Source organism: Thermoascus crustaceus, assembly GCF_041956765.1.
Source record: "Thermoascus crustaceus strain CBS 181.67 unplaced genomic scaffold VTN00scaffold_3, whole genome shotgun sequence".
Lineage (NCBI taxonomy): Eukaryota > Fungi > Ascomycota > Eurotiomycetes > Eurotiales > Thermoascaceae > Thermoascus > Thermoascus crustaceus.
Genome location: NW_027192529.1, coordinates 1,882,416 through 1,902,816, shown reverse-complemented (window position 1 = coordinate 1,902,816; position 20,401 = coordinate 1,882,416). Strand labels below are relative to the sequence as shown.

General features: G+C 55.3%; 11 protein-coding genes across 11 annotated transcripts; 3 read left to right on the top strand and 8 right to left on the bottom strand.

Moving 5' to 3' along the window:
- Window positions 1-400: 400 nt before the first annotated feature.
- On the bottom strand, window positions 401-3,849 carry VTN00DRAFT_5886 (uncharacterized protein; the record flags this gene model as incomplete). Its single annotated transcript, XM_069432465.1, has 3 exons — window positions 401-1,882; window positions 1,933-3,029; window positions 3,084-3,849. The coding sequence occupies 3 exons, from the start codon at window positions 3,847-3,849 to the stop codon at window positions 401-403; spliced, it is 3,345 nt and encodes a 1,114-aa protein (XP_069288323.1).
- Window positions 3,850-4,674: 825 nt separating this feature from the next.
- On the bottom strand, window positions 4,675-6,513 carry VTN00DRAFT_5885 (uncharacterized protein; the record flags this gene model as incomplete). The annotated part of the gene is made up of 1 exon (XM_069432464.1): window positions 4,675-6,513. The coding sequence occupies one exon, from the start codon at window positions 6,511-6,513 to the stop codon at window positions 4,675-4,677; it is 1,839 nt and encodes a 612-aa protein (XP_069288322.1).
- Window positions 6,514-7,125: 612 nt separating this feature from the next.
- On the bottom strand, window positions 7,126-8,340 carry VTN00DRAFT_5884 (uncharacterized protein; the record flags this gene model as incomplete). Its single annotated transcript, XM_069432463.1, has 5 exons — window positions 7,126-7,168; window positions 7,222-7,346; window positions 7,396-7,847; window positions 7,901-8,186; window positions 8,242-8,340. 5 exons carry the CDS (start codon window positions 8,338-8,340, stop codon window positions 7,126-7,128), a joined length of 1,005 nt encoding a protein of 334 aa, XP_069288321.1.
- A 138-nt stretch (window positions 8,341-8,478) lies between these two features.
- VTN00DRAFT_5883 (uncharacterized protein) lies at window positions 8,479-10,358 on the top strand (the record flags this gene model as incomplete). The annotated part of the gene is made up of 4 exons (XM_069432462.1): window positions 8,479-8,783; window positions 8,857-9,044; window positions 9,925-10,183; window positions 10,277-10,358. 4 exons carry the CDS (start codon window positions 8,479-8,481, stop codon window positions 10,356-10,358), a joined length of 834 nt encoding a protein of 277 aa, XP_069288320.1.
- A 149-nt stretch (window positions 10,359-10,507) lies between these two features.
- On the bottom strand, window positions 10,508-10,783 carry VTN00DRAFT_5882 (uncharacterized protein; the record flags this gene model as incomplete). The annotated part of the gene is made up of 2 exons (XM_069432461.1): window positions 10,508-10,708; window positions 10,757-10,783. 2 exons carry the CDS (start codon window positions 10,781-10,783, stop codon window positions 10,508-10,510), a joined length of 228 nt encoding a protein of 75 aa, XP_069288319.1.
- A 228-nt stretch (window positions 10,784-11,011) lies between these two features.
- Window positions 11,012-13,122, top strand: VTN00DRAFT_5881 (uncharacterized protein; the record flags this gene model as incomplete). Its single annotated transcript, XM_069432460.1, has 4 exons — window positions 11,012-11,525; window positions 11,584-12,277; window positions 12,326-12,420; window positions 12,473-13,122. The coding sequence occupies 4 exons, from the start codon at window positions 11,012-11,014 to the stop codon at window positions 13,120-13,122; spliced, it is 1,953 nt and encodes a 650-aa protein (XP_069288318.1).
- A 336-nt stretch (window positions 13,123-13,458) lies between these two features.
- On the bottom strand, window positions 13,459-13,852 carry VTN00DRAFT_5880 (uncharacterized protein; the record flags this gene model as incomplete). The annotated part of the gene is made up of 2 exons (XM_069432459.1): window positions 13,459-13,634; window positions 13,735-13,852. 2 exons carry the CDS (start codon window positions 13,850-13,852, stop codon window positions 13,459-13,461), a joined length of 294 nt encoding a protein of 97 aa, XP_069288317.1.
- Window positions 13,853-14,146: 294 nt separating this feature from the next.
- On the bottom strand, window positions 14,147-14,890 carry VTN00DRAFT_5879 (uncharacterized protein; the record flags this gene model as incomplete). The annotated part of the gene is made up of 2 exons (XM_069432457.1): window positions 14,147-14,750; window positions 14,820-14,890. The coding sequence occupies 2 exons, from the start codon at window positions 14,888-14,890 to the stop codon at window positions 14,147-14,149; spliced, it is 675 nt and encodes a 224-aa protein (XP_069288316.1).
- Window positions 14,891-15,201: 311 nt separating this feature from the next.
- On the top strand, window positions 15,202-16,766 carry VTN00DRAFT_5878 (mitochondrial 37S ribosomal protein mS29; the record flags this gene model as incomplete). The annotated part of the gene is made up of 2 exons (XM_069432456.1): window positions 15,202-15,841; window positions 15,898-16,766. The coding sequence occupies 2 exons, from the start codon at window positions 15,202-15,204 to the stop codon at window positions 16,764-16,766; spliced, it is 1,509 nt and encodes a 502-aa protein (XP_069288315.1).
- A 322-nt stretch (window positions 16,767-17,088) lies between these two features.
- VTN00DRAFT_5877 (uncharacterized protein) lies at window positions 17,089-18,576 on the bottom strand (the record flags this gene model as incomplete). Its single annotated transcript, XM_069432455.1, has 5 exons — window positions 17,089-17,666; window positions 17,732-17,870; window positions 17,991-18,213; window positions 18,295-18,381; window positions 18,452-18,576. The coding sequence occupies 5 exons, from the start codon at window positions 18,574-18,576 to the stop codon at window positions 17,089-17,091; spliced, it is 1,152 nt and encodes a 383-aa protein (XP_069288314.1).
- Window positions 18,577-19,430: 854 nt separating this feature from the next.
- VTN00DRAFT_5876 (uncharacterized protein) lies at window positions 19,431-20,369 on the bottom strand (the record flags this gene model as incomplete). Its single annotated transcript, XM_069432454.1, has 2 exons — window positions 19,431-20,047; window positions 20,096-20,369. The coding sequence occupies 2 exons, from the start codon at window positions 20,367-20,369 to the stop codon at window positions 19,431-19,433; spliced, it is 891 nt and encodes a 296-aa protein (XP_069288313.1).
- Window positions 20,370-20,401: the final 32 nt, after the last annotated feature.

Here is a 20,401-nt window from a genome sequence, read left to right as displayed (position 1 = left end):
CGCCGCGGGCTCGCCAAAAGCTGAAAAACACAGAAACGCACACAAAGACCTAGCCTAGCCCTAGCAGCTGCGAACAAACAAGATACCGGATGACAACAAGAAAACCATTACCATTTTCTCTCCACGCGTTTTTCTCAGCAAGTGCCCGAAACCCAATAAAACAGATTGCCACGCCGGAAACGATATTATGAGCTCTGTATTGCTCTTTGAAAGGCGTCGATTCGTCCAGAAGGATATTAACATGCCTATCGTACACATCCGGGTATCCTGCCCTATCTATGGTAATGAACACTACTATGCAAACATTAACAACGCCACGTACAGTTGGACGGAAGAGTAGAAATCGACCCGAGATGAACGTAGCAGAGACATGACTGCCAGCCAGCACATCCTTCGATGTTTATAGCTGCTCAGCCCCCGCAATCAACCTCTCTATCAACCCCTCATCCCCCTTGGCAAGGTCCTCCGTAATCTCCCCCACAGCCCTAAACAACCCCGCCAGTCTCCGGCGCTTGATCTTCTCCTCCAGCTCCGCGCTCTTCTCCTTGGCCACGTACAAGACCGGCCCCGGCAGGTTCGCCAGACGCGCGACGTTCAGCCCGTAGCTGCGATGCGCGACACCCTCACCGACCTCGTACAGGAAGGTGATCTCTTCGTCCTTCCCGGACCCAGACTCGTGGAAGCGCATGTGCACATTGCGGAGCTGGTGGTCGGGAAACGAGCGTGCCATGTTGGCCAGGTGCTGGTAGTGCGTGATGAAGAGGGTGAGGCTGCGGATGGAGCGGATCATGTAGTCGAGGACGGCCTGCGCGATGGCCACACCGTCATGAGTCGAGGTGCCGCGGCCCAGCTCGTCCAGAATTACTAGGGAGCGGGGCGTCGCCTGCTTCAGGATGTCTGCCGTCTCGGAGAGCTCGACCATGAAGGTGGACTCGCCGGCCAGCATGTTGTCGAAGGCGCCCATGCGGGTGAAGACGGCGTCGAGCATGCCGAGGGTCGCTGACTCCGCTGGGACGTACGACCCGATCTGGCCCATGATCGCGATCAGCGCGACCTGTCGGACGTAGCTGGACTTTCCGCCCATATTGGGACCGGTGACGAGGAGCGCGCGGGTTGCGTCGGTGCTGAGGCTGATGTCGTTGGGGACATAGCTGTCGAGGAGGAGCTGCTCGACCATCGGATGACGACCCTGCTTCACGCATATGCGCGCGTCGTCTGCATACTGAGGTTTGACGTAGCCAGGCCTGCTGGCAATGGCTGCGAGAGAGAGGAGGCAGTCTAGCGTGGCCAGAGCCTGGATACAGTCCCGGAACGCCTGATACTTGGTCGAGATCTCCGCCAGAAGAGCCGTGAAGGCCTTGTCACAGGCAGCGGCCAACGCTTCCTTGTGCTGATCGCGCTGCCGCATCAGCTTGATGACCTCCGGCGTATGGAAGCGCGAAAGCTTCTTCGTTCCGCTGATCTTCACCCACGACGCAGGGACCTTTTTCACCTGGGCCGAGTTGTTCTCGACCTCGATTAGGTACTCGATGCCGGCGACGGTGGCATAGTCAACCTTCTTCTTTCCCAGAGTCTCTGCGGCGACAGGGAGATACTCCTGCAGTTCGTGCTCAACGCTCGCAATCCCAAGCTTGTGCTTGGTGATCTCCTCTGTCTCCTCAGACTCGCGAAAGAAAGAGTACTTGTCGTCGCTCTTCGCGGCATGCATGTTGATCTTGTCGAGGAATGCCACGACATCGTCGAGAATGGAGGGGAGGGACGCAATGGCTTTGTTGATCACAGATGACTTGAAACCAGCATCTGCCGGAGACTTGACATCTGAAAACTCGTTGGCAATCATCTGCATCGTCTGGAGAACAGTAAGGAGCTCTGGTCGGGTGCACTGAATTCTTGTCAGCGTCATCCTTCAATAGATTTACAACAGCACCGCACCTTTCCGTAGTATATCCTGATCAAGCTCTTCTCCAGATCGCTCTTCACCTTGCCCAGCAGCCCCTTCAGTCTCTCGACTTGAACAGTCCGGTCCGGACTCGTCAGCTCCTCGACGGCACCGACTCTCTCCTCCAGCGCTTCTCGGTCGAGCAACGGCCGACCGACCCATTTACGAAGCAATCGCTGTCCGAAGCGCGTCTGCGTCCTATCCAACGTCCAAAACAGGCTCCCTTTCGTAGATCGGTCTGTCTGATTCTGGTAGATCTCCAGGCTCGTCAAGGTGTTGCCGTTGAGGAGCATATGCTGCCGCGCGGAGAACGGCTGGAAGTATTTGGTCAGGTCGAAGACATGCTCCAAACCGTACTCGGACAGGTGATTGATCATGGCGGAGAGGCAAATGGTGACCTGCTCGGGGAGGTTGAGCACCTTCTGAAGCAGATTGCTTGCCTGGACATCCTCCGCGGTGCCAGTCGCCTTCATCTTGCCCGCGTAGAAGCTCGAGACGCGGCTGTGCGACTCTGCAGCAGCGGTCTTCTGCCTTGGAACCCTCTCGACCCGTACCTTGTCGCCAAAGACATTGGTCTTGCTGCCAGAGAGATGCTGGACGAGCTTCTCCGTCGCCTTTGAAAGCTCGCCGACGATCAGAAACTCACAGGGCGCGATGTGGAGTAGCCGCGTCTCGATCTCGCTTCTCATGAACCCATCCTCAAAGTCGTCGTAAATGACGTCTCCGGTCGCAGGTTGCACAGCAACGATTCCAACATGGACCTTCTCATCGGTGGTCCAGCCCTTGGCGATTGTCTCAGTTAGGCAGAGTAGATATCCCGTGGCGGGAGAAACTCCCCCGGAGGCGGAGGCAGTAACACCCTCCAATCCTTCCACGTCGTCGATGTAGGTTCCTTTCGTGTAGAGATTCGTAAGTTTACGAACAAAAGGAGCGTTGCGATTGTCTCCCGCAGCCTTGAGCGCAGCCGTCTCGATCTGTCTGACAACACCGACCTTGTGGCCAGCAGAGACTAGGCGCTTCACATGTACATGAAGCCTGTGGACCGGTATGCTCGCGGACGCGAAGCGGTCGAGGTGTGCCTCTGAAGGATCTGCATGAAGTTAGCTGGAGTTATCTAGGCAGCGACAGTAAAAAAGAGACATACGCTCATCAAACCTCATCTTCCCCGGAATACACACGATGCTCAACTCCTTCGCAGCAATCCTCGCATCTTCACCGAAAAACCGGAACTTGTAGCCAACCTCCACGACTAGCAGAGTATCTTTGTGTTTGCGCTTGATCTCGATGATCTGCTTCTCCATCGGCGTGAGCTTACTCCCGCCCTTTTTCGCACCCTTTTCTTTGGTTGGAGGTGGCGCAGGTTCCTCGTCCTCCTCGCCTTCGACGGCCTCCTCTCCGGCACCAAAGGGGGCATCGTCATCCACGCCTGCTCCCGCCCCGATTCCGATGAGACAGTCCGGACCACCAAGCTTCTTGACAAACTTCTGATGTAGCTTCTCCCTCTCCTTGCGTTGACGCTCCTTCGCCCGCTCATCTTGCTGATTCTCCACAGCAGGGGAACTTGCGAACCTGAAGCGCTCGGTGCGTCCACCGCTGCTGGGCGGAGGTACCTGATCGACCGACACGTCTTCTTCTGCCTCATCCTCGTCGTCTCCAGAAACCACATTGGTCCTCGCGCGCTTCGGGGCCGGAGGGACGATATCCTCGTCTTCGTCATCTTGCCGGTTGTCCTCGTCTCTTCGTGCATCGTTCTCCTTCCCGGGTGCAGGCTTCTCTTGGTCCTCGTTCGCAGGCTTCGGAGGATCCTTCTTCTGTGTCACAGGCGTCTTCTTGGTGAAGAAGCTTGAGATGGACTGCTGCTTCCGCTTTACAGCTGAAGAGGAAGCTGACGATTGGGAAGAGACGGTCATCTTTGTTCGTTTCCTATCCCGTGGGATAGGACGTGCGAGGGCTTAATAGGTGATCTATCGCACTAGAACAGATTATGATAGACAGCAGAAAGAAGGTCTTTCCAACAGGAATTCTCCAGATTCCTCTGAATTGCAAGTGGCCAGTGAGCCCTGCGATGTACGGCGACGCTAGGCTCGACCTCGCACAAACGAATCTGGCGCCAGCGCTGCAGGTTTCCTTGCTGCAGCGGGCGCCTTTGAAAATAGAAGACTATAAAGAATGAGCTGTAGAAAAGCCCCGGCGAAGAATACACCTCGTCGTGGGCTCTGCTGTAATCGTCGATCTCCGCAGTCGCCTCCGGAAGCCGAGCTTGACGCGTGAACTGACACGCCGCGACTTTGCTACGTTAAAGTGGTTTGCTTATGTAATACAAAACGATGAGTAACTTAGTTAACATAGTTAACTGTGGCACGAGCGTTTCTACAAGATCATAGAATAATAACTTGATAAGGCCTTGAATAATAACACTATGGCACATTCACTGCCTAGTAGCTATAGAAATGCCAATGGAAAGGATAAGAACGACTACAAGCCCGTTACCATCATGGAGCTGACGCAAACCGAAACATGTACACCAAACGAGATCGGACGAAACGCAACACAGCAAATATGTGCAAAGAAGGCACCATGGTCTAAGGAATAGAGAATACACTTTTTCACATCATCGTGATCCATCATGCTTCGTGATCATTAGTCGAACTTTCGAGTATGATGCTACAACAGTTGTCTCAACGACTGGCAGACAAGAGAACTGCAGAGTTAGAAAGCCATGGTATCAGCTGCATCTAGTCGGAACTGCCGTCCAAATAGAGGCGTCCATCATCCTGTTCGGTGTCAGAAATGGTTGCATCCGACGAAGGAGCCCTCTTGACCTTGGGACTACTGCAGCCGGGGCTGTTGCTCGCGACGTACACCTGGCCCTGGTGGACTGGTAAGCGTGAGATAGCCAAGGGATTGCATGAGTAGCCGGATAGATCGTTGCCACCGAAAGGACCAAACTCGACATGGTGGCCATCTCCAAAGAAATAATGCGGGGGATATGCCTCGTCCCCATACTGATGCTTCGCCCAAGAGGTTCGCCAACCCATATGGGGATCAATTCTTCCTTGGCAGTTCAAAATGGGCTCGATGTTCTCCTTACCGGTTGGATAACGGGGAGCCATGCTGGAAAGATTTGGAGTGTAGCCTCTGGTGGTGGTAGAGGAAGACATGGAGCCAAATGTCAGTGGCTCATGCCGGTGGTAAAAGGAATGGGAGCCTGCTGATGAACCAGGTGCCGGATCCGTGCTCCGAGACTGGTCCTTCAGCCCAGACTTTGACTGGCGCTGCTCGTCGTTGAAGACGGTAAAGCCACCGCGAGGCTTTGCGTCCGACTCGCCCAGTGACAACCTAAACTCGCTGTCATCATCACCGAGAGATGGATAGTAGCCGTGATAGTAACCGAATGACCGGTTAACCCCAGGGCTCTCAAGAAGAGGTAAAGCTTGCCGTGACAATCCTTCAAGCGACTGGCTCTGGTCCTGGCCAGCCTTTTTTTTGGCCTTCTTTCTCTCATGACTGCGCCGGGACACTGTGTTAGGGTCGGACTGCGACAGTGGACCACGCTTCGGACGGACAGCACGACGCTTAGGAATCGGGGTTTCCCCTTTGAGGGGGCTGCTGTCCTCGACGTTGCCAGAGATCACGCGCTGCTTCCGCAGGATGCCTGTAGGTGAGAAGACAAGCTCAGTTGGCTCGATATCCTCGGAGGCCTTCTCCATCATCTTCAGGATACTCCCGTCCTTCTTCTGGTTACGCTTCCGCCTCATCTGCTCCGTGGCAGAGTCAAAGATATCCATCCCAGGCCACAAAACGCCCTTGAGCCTTGTCATCTCATCCACCTTTTCCTTGTCATCTTCGTTGTCATCCGCATAGCCCCAGCTCTGGTCATCCTCAACAAAGGGATCAGAACTCACTCCGCTGCACAACGACCGCGGCAGGGCACCAATTGTGGCGTTGACTCGCTCAGACCACTTCGGGGTGGCATGAAGCAGGGAGCCTGTCTCGTTCTCCGAGTCGGAATCGTGCTCCGTTTTCCACTGACGTGATGCCGGCCGCGTAGGCGAAGCCGCTGGCTGTACCGGGCGAGTCTGCCAGAGCTGTACCTGATGATTTGGGGTTGAATGGCCGTTCGGGACATTATAGCCGCCCGGAAAAGAGTGCTCTGTGTTTTCAGCAGCGTGGTTGACACCGAAATAGGGCTGGGAAAGCCGCGGATCGAGGAAGTCGGGCAAAGGACCAGGCTGCTGGGAACTGGCGGTGCTGGACGGGGCTTTAGGTGCAGCACTCTTCTTGGTAGAAGCAGTAGTGCCTTGAACACCGGCGGCCTTTCCCTGGGCTTTGTTCTTCCGAGCCTCCTTCGATGCCATCCGATCGGACAGCAGCTTGGCCAGGTTGTTGACCTTATACCATCGATCATACTCATCGAGAAGATCACCGGCCTCCGGCTCCTGGTGGCTTCGAACTTGAAGCTTGAAGTAATGGGACAGATGAGCCTTGGAGGAGACATGGGTCAGTAAGTGCGAGACGTCGCTGAACCTGGGCTGCTTGGGGCAGATGTTGCACCAGAGTGCAGCTGCATCCATCGTAGATGGATAGAACGAACAATGCAGATTGAACGGAGATGGAAAACAGAGGAAGCAACAGATAAGAGATGCGGATCGTTGCTTGCAGAAGAAGAAACAGAACAAAGAGGGCAGAACACTCCTCTTGCTTGATGGGGTCGAGGAGAAAGAATTGATGAAGTTGAAGAAGCGGCGAAGAGAAAAGAGACACAGTAGAGAAGGGGGCGTCCGCCGCCGTCTTCCTGCGGGGTCGGAGGCAGGCAGGACGCAGACAGAGATGGAAGTTACGGTGCCGTCGAGCTGCACGGGATCTCTACGGAGCGGAAGGAACCACGCAATCGGATCAGCTCTATTGCAGCAAAGAAACTTCTGTTTGCAACGACAATCGATTCTCTGATCTACTGCTAAGTATGTTCCACTGCGTCTTAGCAGCCATATTGTCAGGCCATTGTGGAGGGGTAGAAGCGGACAATAAGTCGCGGTGGTGGTCAATCTTCTCCTGTCTTGTATCCCGAATCCAAGAGGCAGTAAAAGGAAAGCGGGTTATTAGATGGCAGGAGGTGGAGAAATAGATAACTTTTGTACCAAGAGACAGAAAAAAATTCTGTATGTAACCAGTACATTGTTACCTACCTACCTAGCTAAGCACTTCGCTGTGATTTCTCTAGGCATACAGCTGGTGACGGGTCAGCCTGATACCTGCGACGGGAGAGTGATGATGATGCTTACTAGACAGGATCCACCTCCTTGAGGCCCTCGAATCCCAGCAAGCTTAAGCCCGCGATGCCAAAGACCGTATGGAACACGTCAACCATATCACCAGGCCGATCTGCAAAGCCTCCGGCTTCAGGGTCCTGATCTGCATTAGTTTCCGCCCAAGACATCACAACCGAGGCCGCTCACCTGACAGCGGAGGATAAACGCCGCAAGCTTGTCGCGGTCGATCCAATGGAGCCTTCCGATCATGGCCAAGCTAGCAGCAACCCACCAGCTGTAACAGACATCTTCCAGCTTCTCTGGACGTCCGTTTAGACCACCGTTGTCCAGCTGTCTCTCACTCAGCCAGCCGCCAAGGCGGTCCTTGTCAACCAGATCTAAGCGCCCGGCAATCGCCAGCGCTCCGACGCAGGTTAGGACCTGCCCCGCGTGGGACTCGGCTCCTGGACGGACCCCATACCCACCGTCCAGATTCGCACATCGCTGGACGTAGGAGACGGCCTTGGGCACGTCGACCAAATCGAGTAGGCCAAGCAGCGACAGAGCTAGCAGCGCACCGTAGAGGAAACGGGTATCAGTCTCACCCCATTCATCCCCCTTGAACGTACCTGTCTCGCGATCCTGCAGACCTGCGATGACTGCAATTCTTAGCCAGATACAGACAGACCACTGAGCTCCAGGCATGTCATACAGGATGCGACCTTCTCCTTCCCGCCTCGACCACGTTTCTCCAGCTCACCCACGGCATCCAGAGTGACCAGGATCTGAACGGCAGACACGGTATACAGCATGTGTGCATCGTGGCCGGGAGCGGCCCCAAAGCCGCCGTTGTCCTGCTGGCAGGAGAGAACGAAGTCGATGACCCCGTCGCGGGGAAGAGCCTCAGGATGGTTGATAAGATGCAGGGCTGTCAGACCCCAGTAGACTCCGTTGAGTCGCAGGTGCTCAGTCAACCAGTACTCCAGCTCATCTTTCCGCTGCCACCGCCGTCAACCATCTTCCCCGGTGGAGAGGATTCGCTTGGAAACGCACTGTGTCTAGGCTCTTGATGTAGTCAACGTGCTTCTCAACATAGAGCTTCTGGTCTGAGGTTCCTCCGACACCCCTGCCAGGCCCCGATACCAGAGACATCTTCGGGCCCGGGGGCGGATATCACCGGGAGGAGAGGAGGGAGGTTCTGTTAGTCGTCAGATAAAAAAGCTCAGCGCGATCTGGTCCATCTATGGACGATCCGGAGAGCGGAACATATCGCCACTGCCACTGTGTGAAATGTGGTGGATCAGCCGTCGCACGTTATCCCGGATCGTGCAGAGGGTGCTAATCCTGCCAGGGCTGGAGGAAGGGAAAAAGTGTGTGTCAGCGAGCGGCGTGGCTGAAAAAAGGTGCGGGCTGCACGTGCACGTGCGCGAGGACGGCAGCGTCATGGGCGTCGCGAGGGTCAAAAGGGTCGGAGTCGTGCCTGACAAAGGGGTCCACGAGCCAAGAAGGGCCGTGTTTCAGCCTGTGGTGGGGGCCTCCCGGCTGGTCTCTGTCCAGGAAACACCGCTCGTCACAACCCCTGGAGAGCCAACACCGTACGCGCGTGCCTGGCTGCTGCCCCTGGGCCCTTGCTCTCGAGATCCATGACCTTCCTCACTGACAGCCAAGGTCTGGAACAGGGAGATTAAATAGTCACGTTTACGCGGCACGTCCATCCATTCCTCAGAATGCGCGCGATGTGCAGATTATCCTCTTCGCCCACGTGTCAGGGGACCGCCAGTGGCTGCGATCCATCCAGCCTACCGGCTCTATCGTGGGGTCGTCTGAATTCCACACACACTTTGCGCCAGGGCCCTGTGGGTAGCGTGAGCATGCACGGCAGCAAGTGAGCAGAGATCGAGCTGGATAATAATGGGAAATTTCCATCGTTGGGCGCAGCTGACGGCGCTCGCATCCTCCGGCATCGTATCAGGCGACCAGCCACGAACCATGGATGGTGGTAAGCGTGATCAATGACGATAGATAGAAGGAGGGGCGTTGTTGGAGATACGGAGGTCCCGTACCGAGCACGGAGCACTAAAGTGGTGTGCTGGAGAACTATGTATGGATAGTACTGGATTGCCCCGTACTAGAGCCCTGCACACCGCACTTGTCACGATGTCTTGGATGGTCGAACACTGGTCTACGTTAGCCTCAAGTCTCGACTGTTTAGTCCATTGCTACGGAATATTGTAAACCTGCTGGCAGTCTGGCTCTGATCTAACATCTCCAACCCGCCAATGCCATGGCCATGAGGCCGTATCTTGCTCGGGAGGTACATCATCCCGCCTTCAGCTGGCCAGTGGCCGTCACCGCTCCACAGACGCCGGTGGAACCTCCGATCTCTCGGTGTACGCAATAGCCATACCCTCGAGAAACTCAAAGCGCCGCAAAAATACGGCTGCGAGACTGACATTTGCCCTTTATCCCGGACGGGTAAGCGCGTCGTCCGCTGTCTTCTCCTCGATTCTAAATCGGATCTGATCTGCGGTTCGGAACAGGCATGGCTGCAGTGCCAGACCCCGTAATGGATGTCTGTGTGTCGCCAATGTTCTCCGCCCATAGCCCAACTCAAGCCTCCCCACCGTTTGCTCCCCTTAAAACGGAGGCTTCTTAGCTTGACACACAGCCGCGCTTGCATAACGCTACCAAGGAGGAATGCATCGTCGCTGCGAGTGTCGAGTCTGACCGGTCCAGACGGCCCTCTCCCTTCTGTCACCCGTTTGGGGGGATACCACGCCAGAGACACGGCCCTCTGGACTGCCCTGACAGCACTTGTCCCTTCTCGACTCTTATTGCCCACTACGAGGCCGTTTGTCGCACGCCTCCGTGATCGCATTGTCGTTTCCCCCCCTCTCTCTCCTCTCCTCCCCCTCCCCCGACCGAGAACAGAACGTGTGCGGTACCTGCGCAGTGCGGTGGTTGGTTCCGCTAACCTGGCGGCCGGTGGACTGAAGTGAATAGAGATATCGGCACGACGGAGACTTTCGGCGGGAGAAAGAGGGAAGGATAAGGTGAATGTGGATCGGATATACCATGACGGACACAGCGTGGTGAGTGTTGTGGTGTTCAGTGTCCTATCACGACATCCCCAGAGCGAGTCGGGTCTCATCGTCCGGGACGATTCATAGCAAGCAGACTGCGTGAACCCGAGAGTCGACAGTACAAAGGGCGACTGACAATAATGTCCTCTTGGTTAATTGTTGGAATCGTTCACTTTATTGAGCCCTTCTGCTATTTATGAAACCCCCTGCCTGCCTTGCGTCCTGTCACCCCCTGGTCATCCGCAGCCTGCTTGTGCTCCCACGAGGTTCTCGTCCTGCCTGATGCTCACGGTTGTGTCACCTATTCTTTTCTGACCGATCACATCCTTCAGATCGAATCCTCCGAAATCTTTCGCAATCAGCCTTTGTCCCTCTAGTGGTCGCCCCTCACCAGCCACTCGGTGGCCGGCCAGTTCGAACCTCCATCCTCTGCGGACCTTGAGGTCTCAGTGATAGTTCAACTGAGATCTTAGTGGGAGGCTTACGGGTGGACCATTCTGTCGTTTGGCCATTGACTGAAAGGTAAGACCTCAAATGTTACTGTACATGGCTGGTCTCTTTGTCTTGCTACAATTCGTCCCATTGCAGATGCTGCGTATCTATCTTCATCTATCTAATAGTGAGACTGACCATAATTCCTGAGAATAGGTCTGTCCAAACGCGTCTACCTCAGACTACAACTTGCACCCGGCTTTCATCGACCTGTACATCCGCCGGCACTGCAGCCGGAGATATCCAAGATGCCGACCAGACACTCAGTCGTCCCCAGTCTGAACTTGAGTTCTACTTTCGAAAAGCCTGGGAGGAGCAACACAACGCCGCTGACCCCGGGTGCGATGAGTTCGGATGGGCTTAGCCCCCTAACTCCCCGCTCTCCCAAGTCGTCACCCAGTTCCCCATTGATGAAGGGGACTACGATCCGACCTGTCACGCGATCGAATAACAGAACAGACAATCCGTTCATGCCTCCAGACTCACCAAATGCGCCCCCTCAGACACCAAACCTCACTGCAATTCCACAATATCCTCCATCCCCCAAGGACTCTCCGAAGCATAGCCGTGACCCTTCAAAATCATTCTTCGCGAACCTCAAAGCGTCGAAATCCTCACATAGAGTCCACACTTCAGATGGATTGGGGGACAACCCAAAGAGCCGTGGCAGCTCAAAGGACCGGACGGTATATGCCTCGAGGGGTCACGGTTCGAGCCCTGATCTTCTGTCATCCACTACTGATCTTTCAGAACACAAAAAGAGTGGGATCCCGCCCTCAATACGCTGCGCTACCGAACTGTGCTGACGGGCTTCTCTTAGGCGAAGATTCTGAGGACCGAAGTGCGGAGCAGGACAGCAAAAAGTCTGTCCCAGAGCCTGAACACATCCACCACATCGTCACTACCAAGAAAAACAAGCCGCGGTTCCCCAACTTCCTGACGCGTTCAAAATCCGTGAGGGTTGAAGATTCGTCGAACCACAAGCCACTAAACCGGCAGCCGCCAAACGGTCTATCAAAGTTAGAAGAGCAGGCTAAGCGAGAATTCGAAGATCCTCCAAAGACTGCTCCTTTGAACCAGGATCGAGCTTTCAAAGAGGGTGGAAATGCAATCGTCCGCAACCGTTCTGCCGATCGGCCCTCCGAGAATGGTGGCGCCCTCATCCGAAAGGAGAAGGGCTACGGCCCGTCGATACCGTCGATACCGTCGATGGTGACATCTGCTTCTTTGAGTCAAGTTTCAGGTGCCTCGGCTGCGCTGTTCAGCAACATCAAGCAGTCTTCCACCGGCGCCGCGGCCACCATTGGCAAGGCGGGTAAAGGTTTCTTTGGGAAGATCACGAGGAGTGGCAGCACCAACGAGCGCGAGCTGGTCAACGACGACTCCTACGTGTGTTCCGTTATCAACCTGCCGCTTATCGAGCAGACGCGGCGAACCAGGATATCGAAGCGCTTGGAAGACTGCAAGGATAAGACGGAGTTTTGGATGCCCGCTCTACCCTATCGCTGCATCGAGTAAGCTTACCTATTTCCTATCGGCTAAAGACGCTGCTAACAGACCAGCTACCTGAACTTCAAAGGGTGTGAGGAGGAGGGCCTTTACCGAGTCCCCGGAAGCGGCAGGGAAGTCAAGCACTGGCAGCGGCGATTTGACACTGGTATGTCTTATCGATTTCATTGAAAGTGATTCTGCTAACTGGAGTCCTGCAGAGCTTGACATCAACCTTTTTGACGAGCCTGAACTTTACGATATCAATACAATTGGCTCCATGTTCAAGGCTTGGCTGCGCGAGTTACCAGACGAACTCTTTCCCAAGCAGACGCAGGCCATGATCGCCGAAAAGTGCGAGGGCGCAACCACTGCTCCACAGATGCTGAAAGATGAGCTCTCGAAACTCCCACCGTACAACTACTATCTTCTCTTCGCGATTACGTGCCATCTGAACCTTCTCCACTCCTATGTGGATCAGAACAAGATGGACTATCGCAACCTCTGCATATGCTTCCAGCCTTGCATGAAGATCGACGGCTTCTGCTTCCAGTTCCTGGTCTGTGATTGGAAGAATTGCTGGCAGGGATGTTGGACCGAAAAGGAGTTCCTCAAGCTGGAGATGGAGGCGGCTGAGAAGGCCGCCAAAGAGAATGAAAACGGCGGCCCCGGCTCGTCACAGAGTTCGGCTTCCAACGAGCGCGCCATCTCGTCTTCTGGAAGCAGTGAAGCTGGTCAGAACGACAGACCATCCAGCCGCTCTAGCCATAAAGGGCGTAAGAAGCCACCAAAGAAGCTTGAAAACACCCATGCGAGGACTCCGTCCCAGCTCCCGGAGCTCGGTCCCCCGCTGTCGCCGATCAAGATCTAGTGCGCTTTCTCTGGGTTTGAGCTTTTGCAAGCTCGGCCTACAGTCGCTTTGCAGTTTTGCATGCAATTCGGCAATCGAATTTGCGGAGAATACATTCGACGTGACCATTATTTTTCAAATTGTGCTGGCCTTTTTGCCCATAAGCTCAGTTTACACCTTTTAATGGTCCTTTATCTACACCCCAGATTCCTTTTTTTTCCTGATCTGCAGATAGACACAGCCTGCGCAGGCATTAAGTTTCATATCGGTTGAAGAACCTTCATCATCCCTTTTCAGGTTCATTCCTCTCCCGATCATACGGGTTTCATGCTCTTTTGAACGTACACATTCTCTGATCTACATGTCTGGGTTTGAAACTCGCTTGTCTACTTCATTTCGCATGTTTTGTCTCCTTTTGCTGTCTATCTTCTGCTGGCTGGCTCTCACGACCCCTGCAATCTTTGGAACGTCTTCGCACTGAGCATGTTTGGCGTCAAGGACCACTTTCTCCCATTCAGTTTCATTCCGTGTTTCTGCACTATGCTTTTTTTTGCATCGCTCGCGGCTTTGGCAGTGCTCCATCATCCTTTCGTCCGGCCTTTTTTCCAGCTTTCGATACGTATGTTCTCCTACCCTCAAGTTTACAGTTCCGGATTCTATCCTCGAGCTTGGAACGGCTTGAAAATTTCTTTTCTTTACCGAGGGAGGGCCTCGTGCTGACACTTTTCCCGCGCGGGACAGACCGCTGCATTGTACGATAGATAACACATCAGACCAATCAAGGAGTCATCGATGGTAGCTTGTCGACTTGCAAATAGTTCGTTAGTAGGCAATAAGAAGTACTTTTATTCGCGGACTGCTGTGCAAGATGCCGCGCAGATCATAACGGTCTCTTAAAAAACCGCATGCACAACTGTACAGCCTCGAAAGTGTCCAGACTCCAAATCCAACGCCTCGAAATCAAGAAAAATCAGCCCGGATCCCGAAAATAAAAACCCGCTGGAATCTCGCAATATCCACCTCCTGTTCTCTCCCGAGTCGTCTTTTATCCTCCAGCCTTCCTTGCCCTCCGCTCGTTCGCCCTCATCTTCCTCTCATTCCTCTTTATTCTCTCCTTGCGCTCTCTCCTGCCCTCGTTGCGGATGGTCTTGCCTTCAGCCATCAGGTCCTCTTCCTTCTTCCACTGCTTCTCATCCACTTCAACCAACCAATCATCCTCGCCAGCCTTGTTCTTCCCCTTGTATCCCCAACGGGGCACCCACTCGCCCTTCTCCTCGTCGTACACGAGCTTCTTCCTCCGCTCCTTCTCAGCCAGCGCAGCACCAGGCTTGTTGCTGTACTTGCCGATGCCCTTCTTGCGCGCGAACAGCTCCCACTTCGTCGGCGGCTTGGGCGTCGGGAGGGGCTTGTGCCGTGGGAGGACAGTGTTCGCAGGAGGCAGCGTCAGAAGCACGCCGTGCTGCGCGGAAGAGGTGATCGGGCAGGTGGTGAGGAGCTGGTTGAGGAGGCACTGGGCGCCGTCGCGGGCGGTGGTTTTCAGGGCGTCATTGAGGGGGACGGATTGGGGGAGCTCGAGAGGGTTTGGGTCCTGCGCGAGGAGGTGGCCCAGGTCGAAGGTGTAAGGGGACGGTTTGGAGACCGTCACGGGGCTGCAATTCATGAAGGTCAGTTTTGTATTCAGATAGGCACATGACTGCGCATTGGTTGAGAAGGCTTACAGCCGCTCTGGCTTGGGCTTTGAAGCAGAGTCTGCTGCCGGCGAAGCATCTGTCATCTCGGTGGCGGACATTGCTACAGTTGCAACTCGCGATTCGGTGGTCTTGCGAGTTGTGTGTTGTGTCTGCAGTGGGCGATTGCTATCGATACCATCTAGAAAAAAAGTCAGGCGGTTTAGATATTTTTGCAGAGCCGCCCTAAGCAGCCCGGGCCGAAGCTCGCTAAAAGCGGCACGGCGGCCTATCCCGCCCGGGGCGCAGGAGGAATCTTTTGCTTGTTCGACCTCCGCACTCGCTCGAGCCCGAACAAGCCCATCACGACCAGCTGCTCAGCAGTCTCATTGACCGTCCCTGCTGGCCCCAGCGCCGGTGTCTCCCAGCAAAGATGGTCTCCTCTTTCTGCTGGAGCTGCCTCTCGAGGCTGCGTCCCACGCCTCGAGCCCTGCTCCCTCCGCCGCCGTCCGCGGCGCTCCGGACAGCAGCATGCTTCCACACGTCCACGCCGCGGTATGCCAATCCGACGAAGAAGAAGGCCAACAGTGTCGAAGTGGTCAAGTACCGTCAGGCCAAGTCGGCCAAGATGAAGAAGAAGAAGACCATTGAGAGGCCCCGCCCGCCAGCCGTCGGAGAGAGGAAGGCCCTGCGCAAGCGCATCGTCCTCAGCAACACCAACGCCCTCGAGGTCCAGGGCATGCAGGACCTGTCAGTCGAGAACATGGTTGACAGGCGACTCCGCGGCTCCGTGGTTGGGCTCCCGGTGCCCATGCTGGATCAATTAAGAGCGGTCCAGGCGTTCAAGCCGACACAGGGCTGGTCAATATTCCGCCGGCCGGGAACTGTGATGAGGAAGGAGACGCTAGAGATGGCCCGGTTGTTCGAGAGGATCGACACTGAGGGCGCGGACAAGGGGAAGGTGTTCAAGAGAGTCATCACTGGCATGAGGGGGACCGGAAAGAGCGTGCACCTGCTACAGGCGATGGCCATGGGATTCCTTAAAAAATGGGTTGTTATCACCGTGCCCGAGAGTAAGTCGCCGGTACTTCTCACCAATTGCCTTACCATTAACCTGACTGCTGTATAGCACAAGATCTGGTCATCGCACACACTGCCTATGCTCCTCTGCCCGATAGCCAGCCTACCCAGTACGTCCAGAACAATGCGACGGCCGACCTGCTGAACCGCACGGTCACCGCCAACAAGGAGGTTCTATCCGGCCTACACATCTCCCAGAACCACCCGGCCCTGCAGTCGTTGCTGCGTCCCAAGATGACCCTGGAGGACCTGGCCAGACTCGGTGTCCAGGAGCCGACCATCTCGTGGCCCGTGTTCCAGGCCCTGTGGTCCGAACTCACCGCAACCAGCCCCGCCGTCAACGAGAAGCAGTTCAAGCCCCGCCCGCCCATGGTCGTCACCGTGGACGGCCTGGCCCACTGGATGATGGATTCCAAGTACCGCAGCGCGGAGTTCGAGCCCATCCACGCCCACGACCTCGTGTTCGTGAAGCACTTCCTCTCCCTCCTCAAGCCCGGCGGCGCGCAGCCCTCGCTCCCCAACGGCGGTCTCCTGCTCTACTCCACCTCCGCATCCAACAACCCTACCGTCTACACCTTCAACGTCGCCCTGAAGCAGCTCGAGGCCCGCCAGGCCGGCGTCGACCCCTCGTCTCCGGAGTTTCCCCAGCCGGAACCCTACCGTCCCGTCGATGAGCGCGTGCTCAAGCTCTTCGACGGCGCTAAACCTACGTCGCCCAAGGAGGGCGCGCTCGAGCTGCAGACTCTAAGCGGACTCACCAAGGATGAGGCCAGGGGCTTCATGGAGTACTTCGCCCGCAGCGGCATCCTGCGCGAGAGAATCACCGAGGAATGGGTCGGTGAGAAGTGGAGTTTGGCCGGCGGAGGCGTTATCGGCGAGCTGGAGAAGCTGGGCCGGAGAGTGAGAACGATGGCCTAGATGCTGTCCCTGACTCGTCTGGAGATGTTGACTTTTTTCACGTTTCGTTTTTCTCTTTTTTAGTGTCTGATGCCTGTCTATTATGGTGTAGACGGTATATCTTGAGCCTTGGACGTGATCACGTGTACTTTACTGGCTCTATCATACCTGCTTATGTATCTGTATGCATAGATGGAATCTCGAAAATATATGTACTCCCTACCAATCTTGGAAATCGCCACCGCTTTTGATATGTGTGAATTCTTTATATCCCGTCTGTGTTCATGGGTCGTTCTGTTCGTGTCTTTCATATCGCCTTATATACATCACCCGTGTCACCACTCTACTTCCTCTTCGGCCGGATCGCCTTGGGGCCCTCCACATAGTCATAATGCCCGGTGACGTTGGTCAAAAACACATGTTCTGGACCAGCCTGCTTCGGCACGACTCCCCGAAAGATGAAGTCCATGGGGAATCCCAGGTCGAACGGGTGCGCGGCCTCGATCTCGGCGATATCCTCGTCGGACAACTCCAGGCTCAGGGCGTCAATGTTGGCGCGGAGATGGTCGACCTTGCGCCCGCCGACGATAGGCACGACGTACGGCGCCTTGAGCGCGACGTACGCCAGGGCGACGCTGGTGACGACTGTCTTGTGCCGGGCAGCGACGCTCTCGAGAGCCCGGGAGACGGCGATGTCGGCCGCAGACGGCTGCGCCATCTTGCGTCCCGGGTTGCCGCTGCGCGCGAGCTCCTCGCGCTCCGCCTCCGTCTTGAAGTTGCCGCCGCCGAGAGAGCCCCACGGGCAGATGCCCATGCCCTCGGCCTGGCACATGGGGAGGATGTCGCGCTCGAAGTCACGGACGGCTGCAGACCAGCGGCCCTGGTAGACGGAGAAGGGGCGGAGGCCGTGGTCGCGGGCGTCTAGAAGTCAGAAAGTGTTAGAATGAAGCTCGATAAGGAAACAAGCGGAGACAACAAGGACGTACATTGGTTCGCCTTGCTGACGATCCAGGCCGGGGTGTCGCTGATGCCGAGATACAGCACCTTGCCGGACGCCACCAGCTGGTTGAGCGACTGCATCACCTCCTCGATCGAGGTACTAAAGTCCCACCAATGGATGTACAGCTGTGCAGCGTTAGTATCTGCATAGTTTCACTCATCCGTCTCTCCACACGCCAGCACCACCATGTGGGGTTCGTCACGGAAATCCCCGTAGGAAAACAGGGATGACAAGAGACAACGCACCAGATCGATGTAGTCCGTCTTCAGCTTCTTCAGACTCGCCTCGACGGACACCCGCAGGCTCTTGGTGTTGTTCCCGACAAAGCTGGACTGGATCTCGTCCTTGCGGTACATGCGGAAGCCCGTCGTGTACTTGGTCGCGATGACCATCTGATCGCGGTTGCCGCGCTGCTCCATCCACTCGCCGAGCCAGGTCTCGGATTCTTCGTTCTGGTAGTTGTTGGCGCTGTCGTGCTGTCAGCTGGCTAGACCTCTCATATTGAACATAGCATAAAATAATCAATTTGGAGGGACAGCAGCAACGTACGTATCGATGAAGTTACCACCGTTCTCGTAGAAGAAGTCCAGGATCTCGAACGCGGTCTTCTTGTCACACTCGCCCATGACACCCTTCCTGTGTAGCCAGTCAGATCAAGTTCCCTGTCTACAACAAAAACCCAATTGGCGCTGTCGAGTTCACTCACCATGCATCGCCGAAGTTCATGGATCCCAGACACAGCGGGCTGACCTTGACGGCCGCGGAGGGCGCGAGGGGTCGATGTCTGCCCAGCAGGGTCTTGGGCTCGGGAGGTATCTGCCACAGCGACATCTTTGATGGATTGATCCGCTGATCGATATCTACCTAACCTAGTTCAATGGACAGGAGAGAGACAGTTATTGAAGAAAACAAGAGCGTGTCAGCAAGGAGCTGGGCTGGATAAGGTATATGTATCCGTTTATATAGATGCTCCACCGGGGCAGATCCAAGCCCCACACCGCAGCCAATTCGACATGACGGAGAAGAATCGACCGTTAAGCCGTGAAGAATGACCCAGAGAGACCTCATGCTGCAATTATTAATGCTGTTCCCAGCGGAGAGTATCCACGCGGCACGGCTGAGCGGACGTATCATAGATCGCAGCAGCGATACTTGATCGATGTACTCGGTAGTATCGCGACGAGTCTTAACCGACGTTAAGCTGCCATCTCCGTTAAGTCCGTCCGTTGGCACATGTTGCGTCTGCTCCGCCGTTCTCGACGAGTCCGTGCACCATCCTTTCTGCAGTGCACATGGTTGTACAGACTCCTGTCAGGCAGATTGTGACACAACAGCATAATTGGAAGTCCGTCTAGACAGGCGGCTGCTGTATGCACCTATGGGATCGTGCGACAATGGTGTCAGCACCTTATTTTGGACGATGCAGTAGCACGGAGTTAGCACATCCGGGTGTTCGATCCTACAAGTATCGTGACTCGATTGATTGATTGCATTAATTTGCAGAAGGCTAATGGTATCTCCAGAGATGACGTTAACTCAAACATTGCAGAAAAAAGAAAAACAACCATCCAATGACAACGGCTTCTTGCCAAAATAACGAATGGATGGATGATCAACAGTTCATTTCGTCTCACTTGCTTGCTCAGAGCCTCTTCTGCCTTTTCCTTCTTGCTTCCCCCTCTGCTTCAAGAGTCTTGGTCTTGCTCTTCTTCCCAGCCTTCTGCAGGCTCCCACTCCTGCTCCTGTTCTTTAGCCTGTGCTGTCCTCTTTCTCTTACCTGTAATAGGTACGGCCTCATCAGGTCCGACTGGCCTCCAGTCCTTTGGTGCCGGTCGGTTGACATTCTTATATCTCTCCCTTCTAGTGGGAGGATCTCTGTTTCTCTCCTGGTGCTCATGTTCATCCTCATATTCATTTTCAAAGACTTGTGCTCTCTTCGGCTCTTTTGCTCTCCCGGCGGGTAGCTCATTATCGCTGTCGCCCTCTATGATCCGCACTCTCTTCGATTTCTTAGGCCTCCTGACCGGTGGCTCATTTTCACTCTTGTGGTAATCCTCATTGTCAAGGATTTGTGCTCTCTTACCCTTCTTTTCTCTCTTGGCGGGCGGCTGATTGTCACTCTCATCTCCGTCGTCATCGTCTGAGAATTGTGCTCTCTTCCACTCTTTTGCCTTCTCTGCGGGTCCCGTCTCCGGCGCCTTTCCTCTCTCCTTTGCCTGCCTTTTCTCTGTCTGGTTATTCACCCCCTTCGTTTCCTTGCCCTTGACGGAAGACGGTCTCCTGCTCGCGCCCCACACTGGTTCTACTCATTCCTCCGACGTGCGTTCATCGTCCGCGTTCGAATCGCTACCTCTTTCGGGCAGGTCGGATGAGGAGCTGATGTGGCCACCTTCATTATGATCCACTGATGAGCTGGGAGAATTTTCTGCACACAGTGTGCATTCGCAGCTCCGCCCCAGCAGCCGCTGTGCGGCGTCTTGTGACATCTGCTTAGAGCGGTATCTGATGCGGACCTCCTCGCCTTGGGCTATGGGGCGGAGCGCCCATACGACAATACGGTTGGGGATGACGTTGTCAAATCCCCAGTCTGCATTATTATGCAAGCCACAAGAATGGTTGAACATGGCGAACCCTGGGAAGAGGTACAGATCGCGGA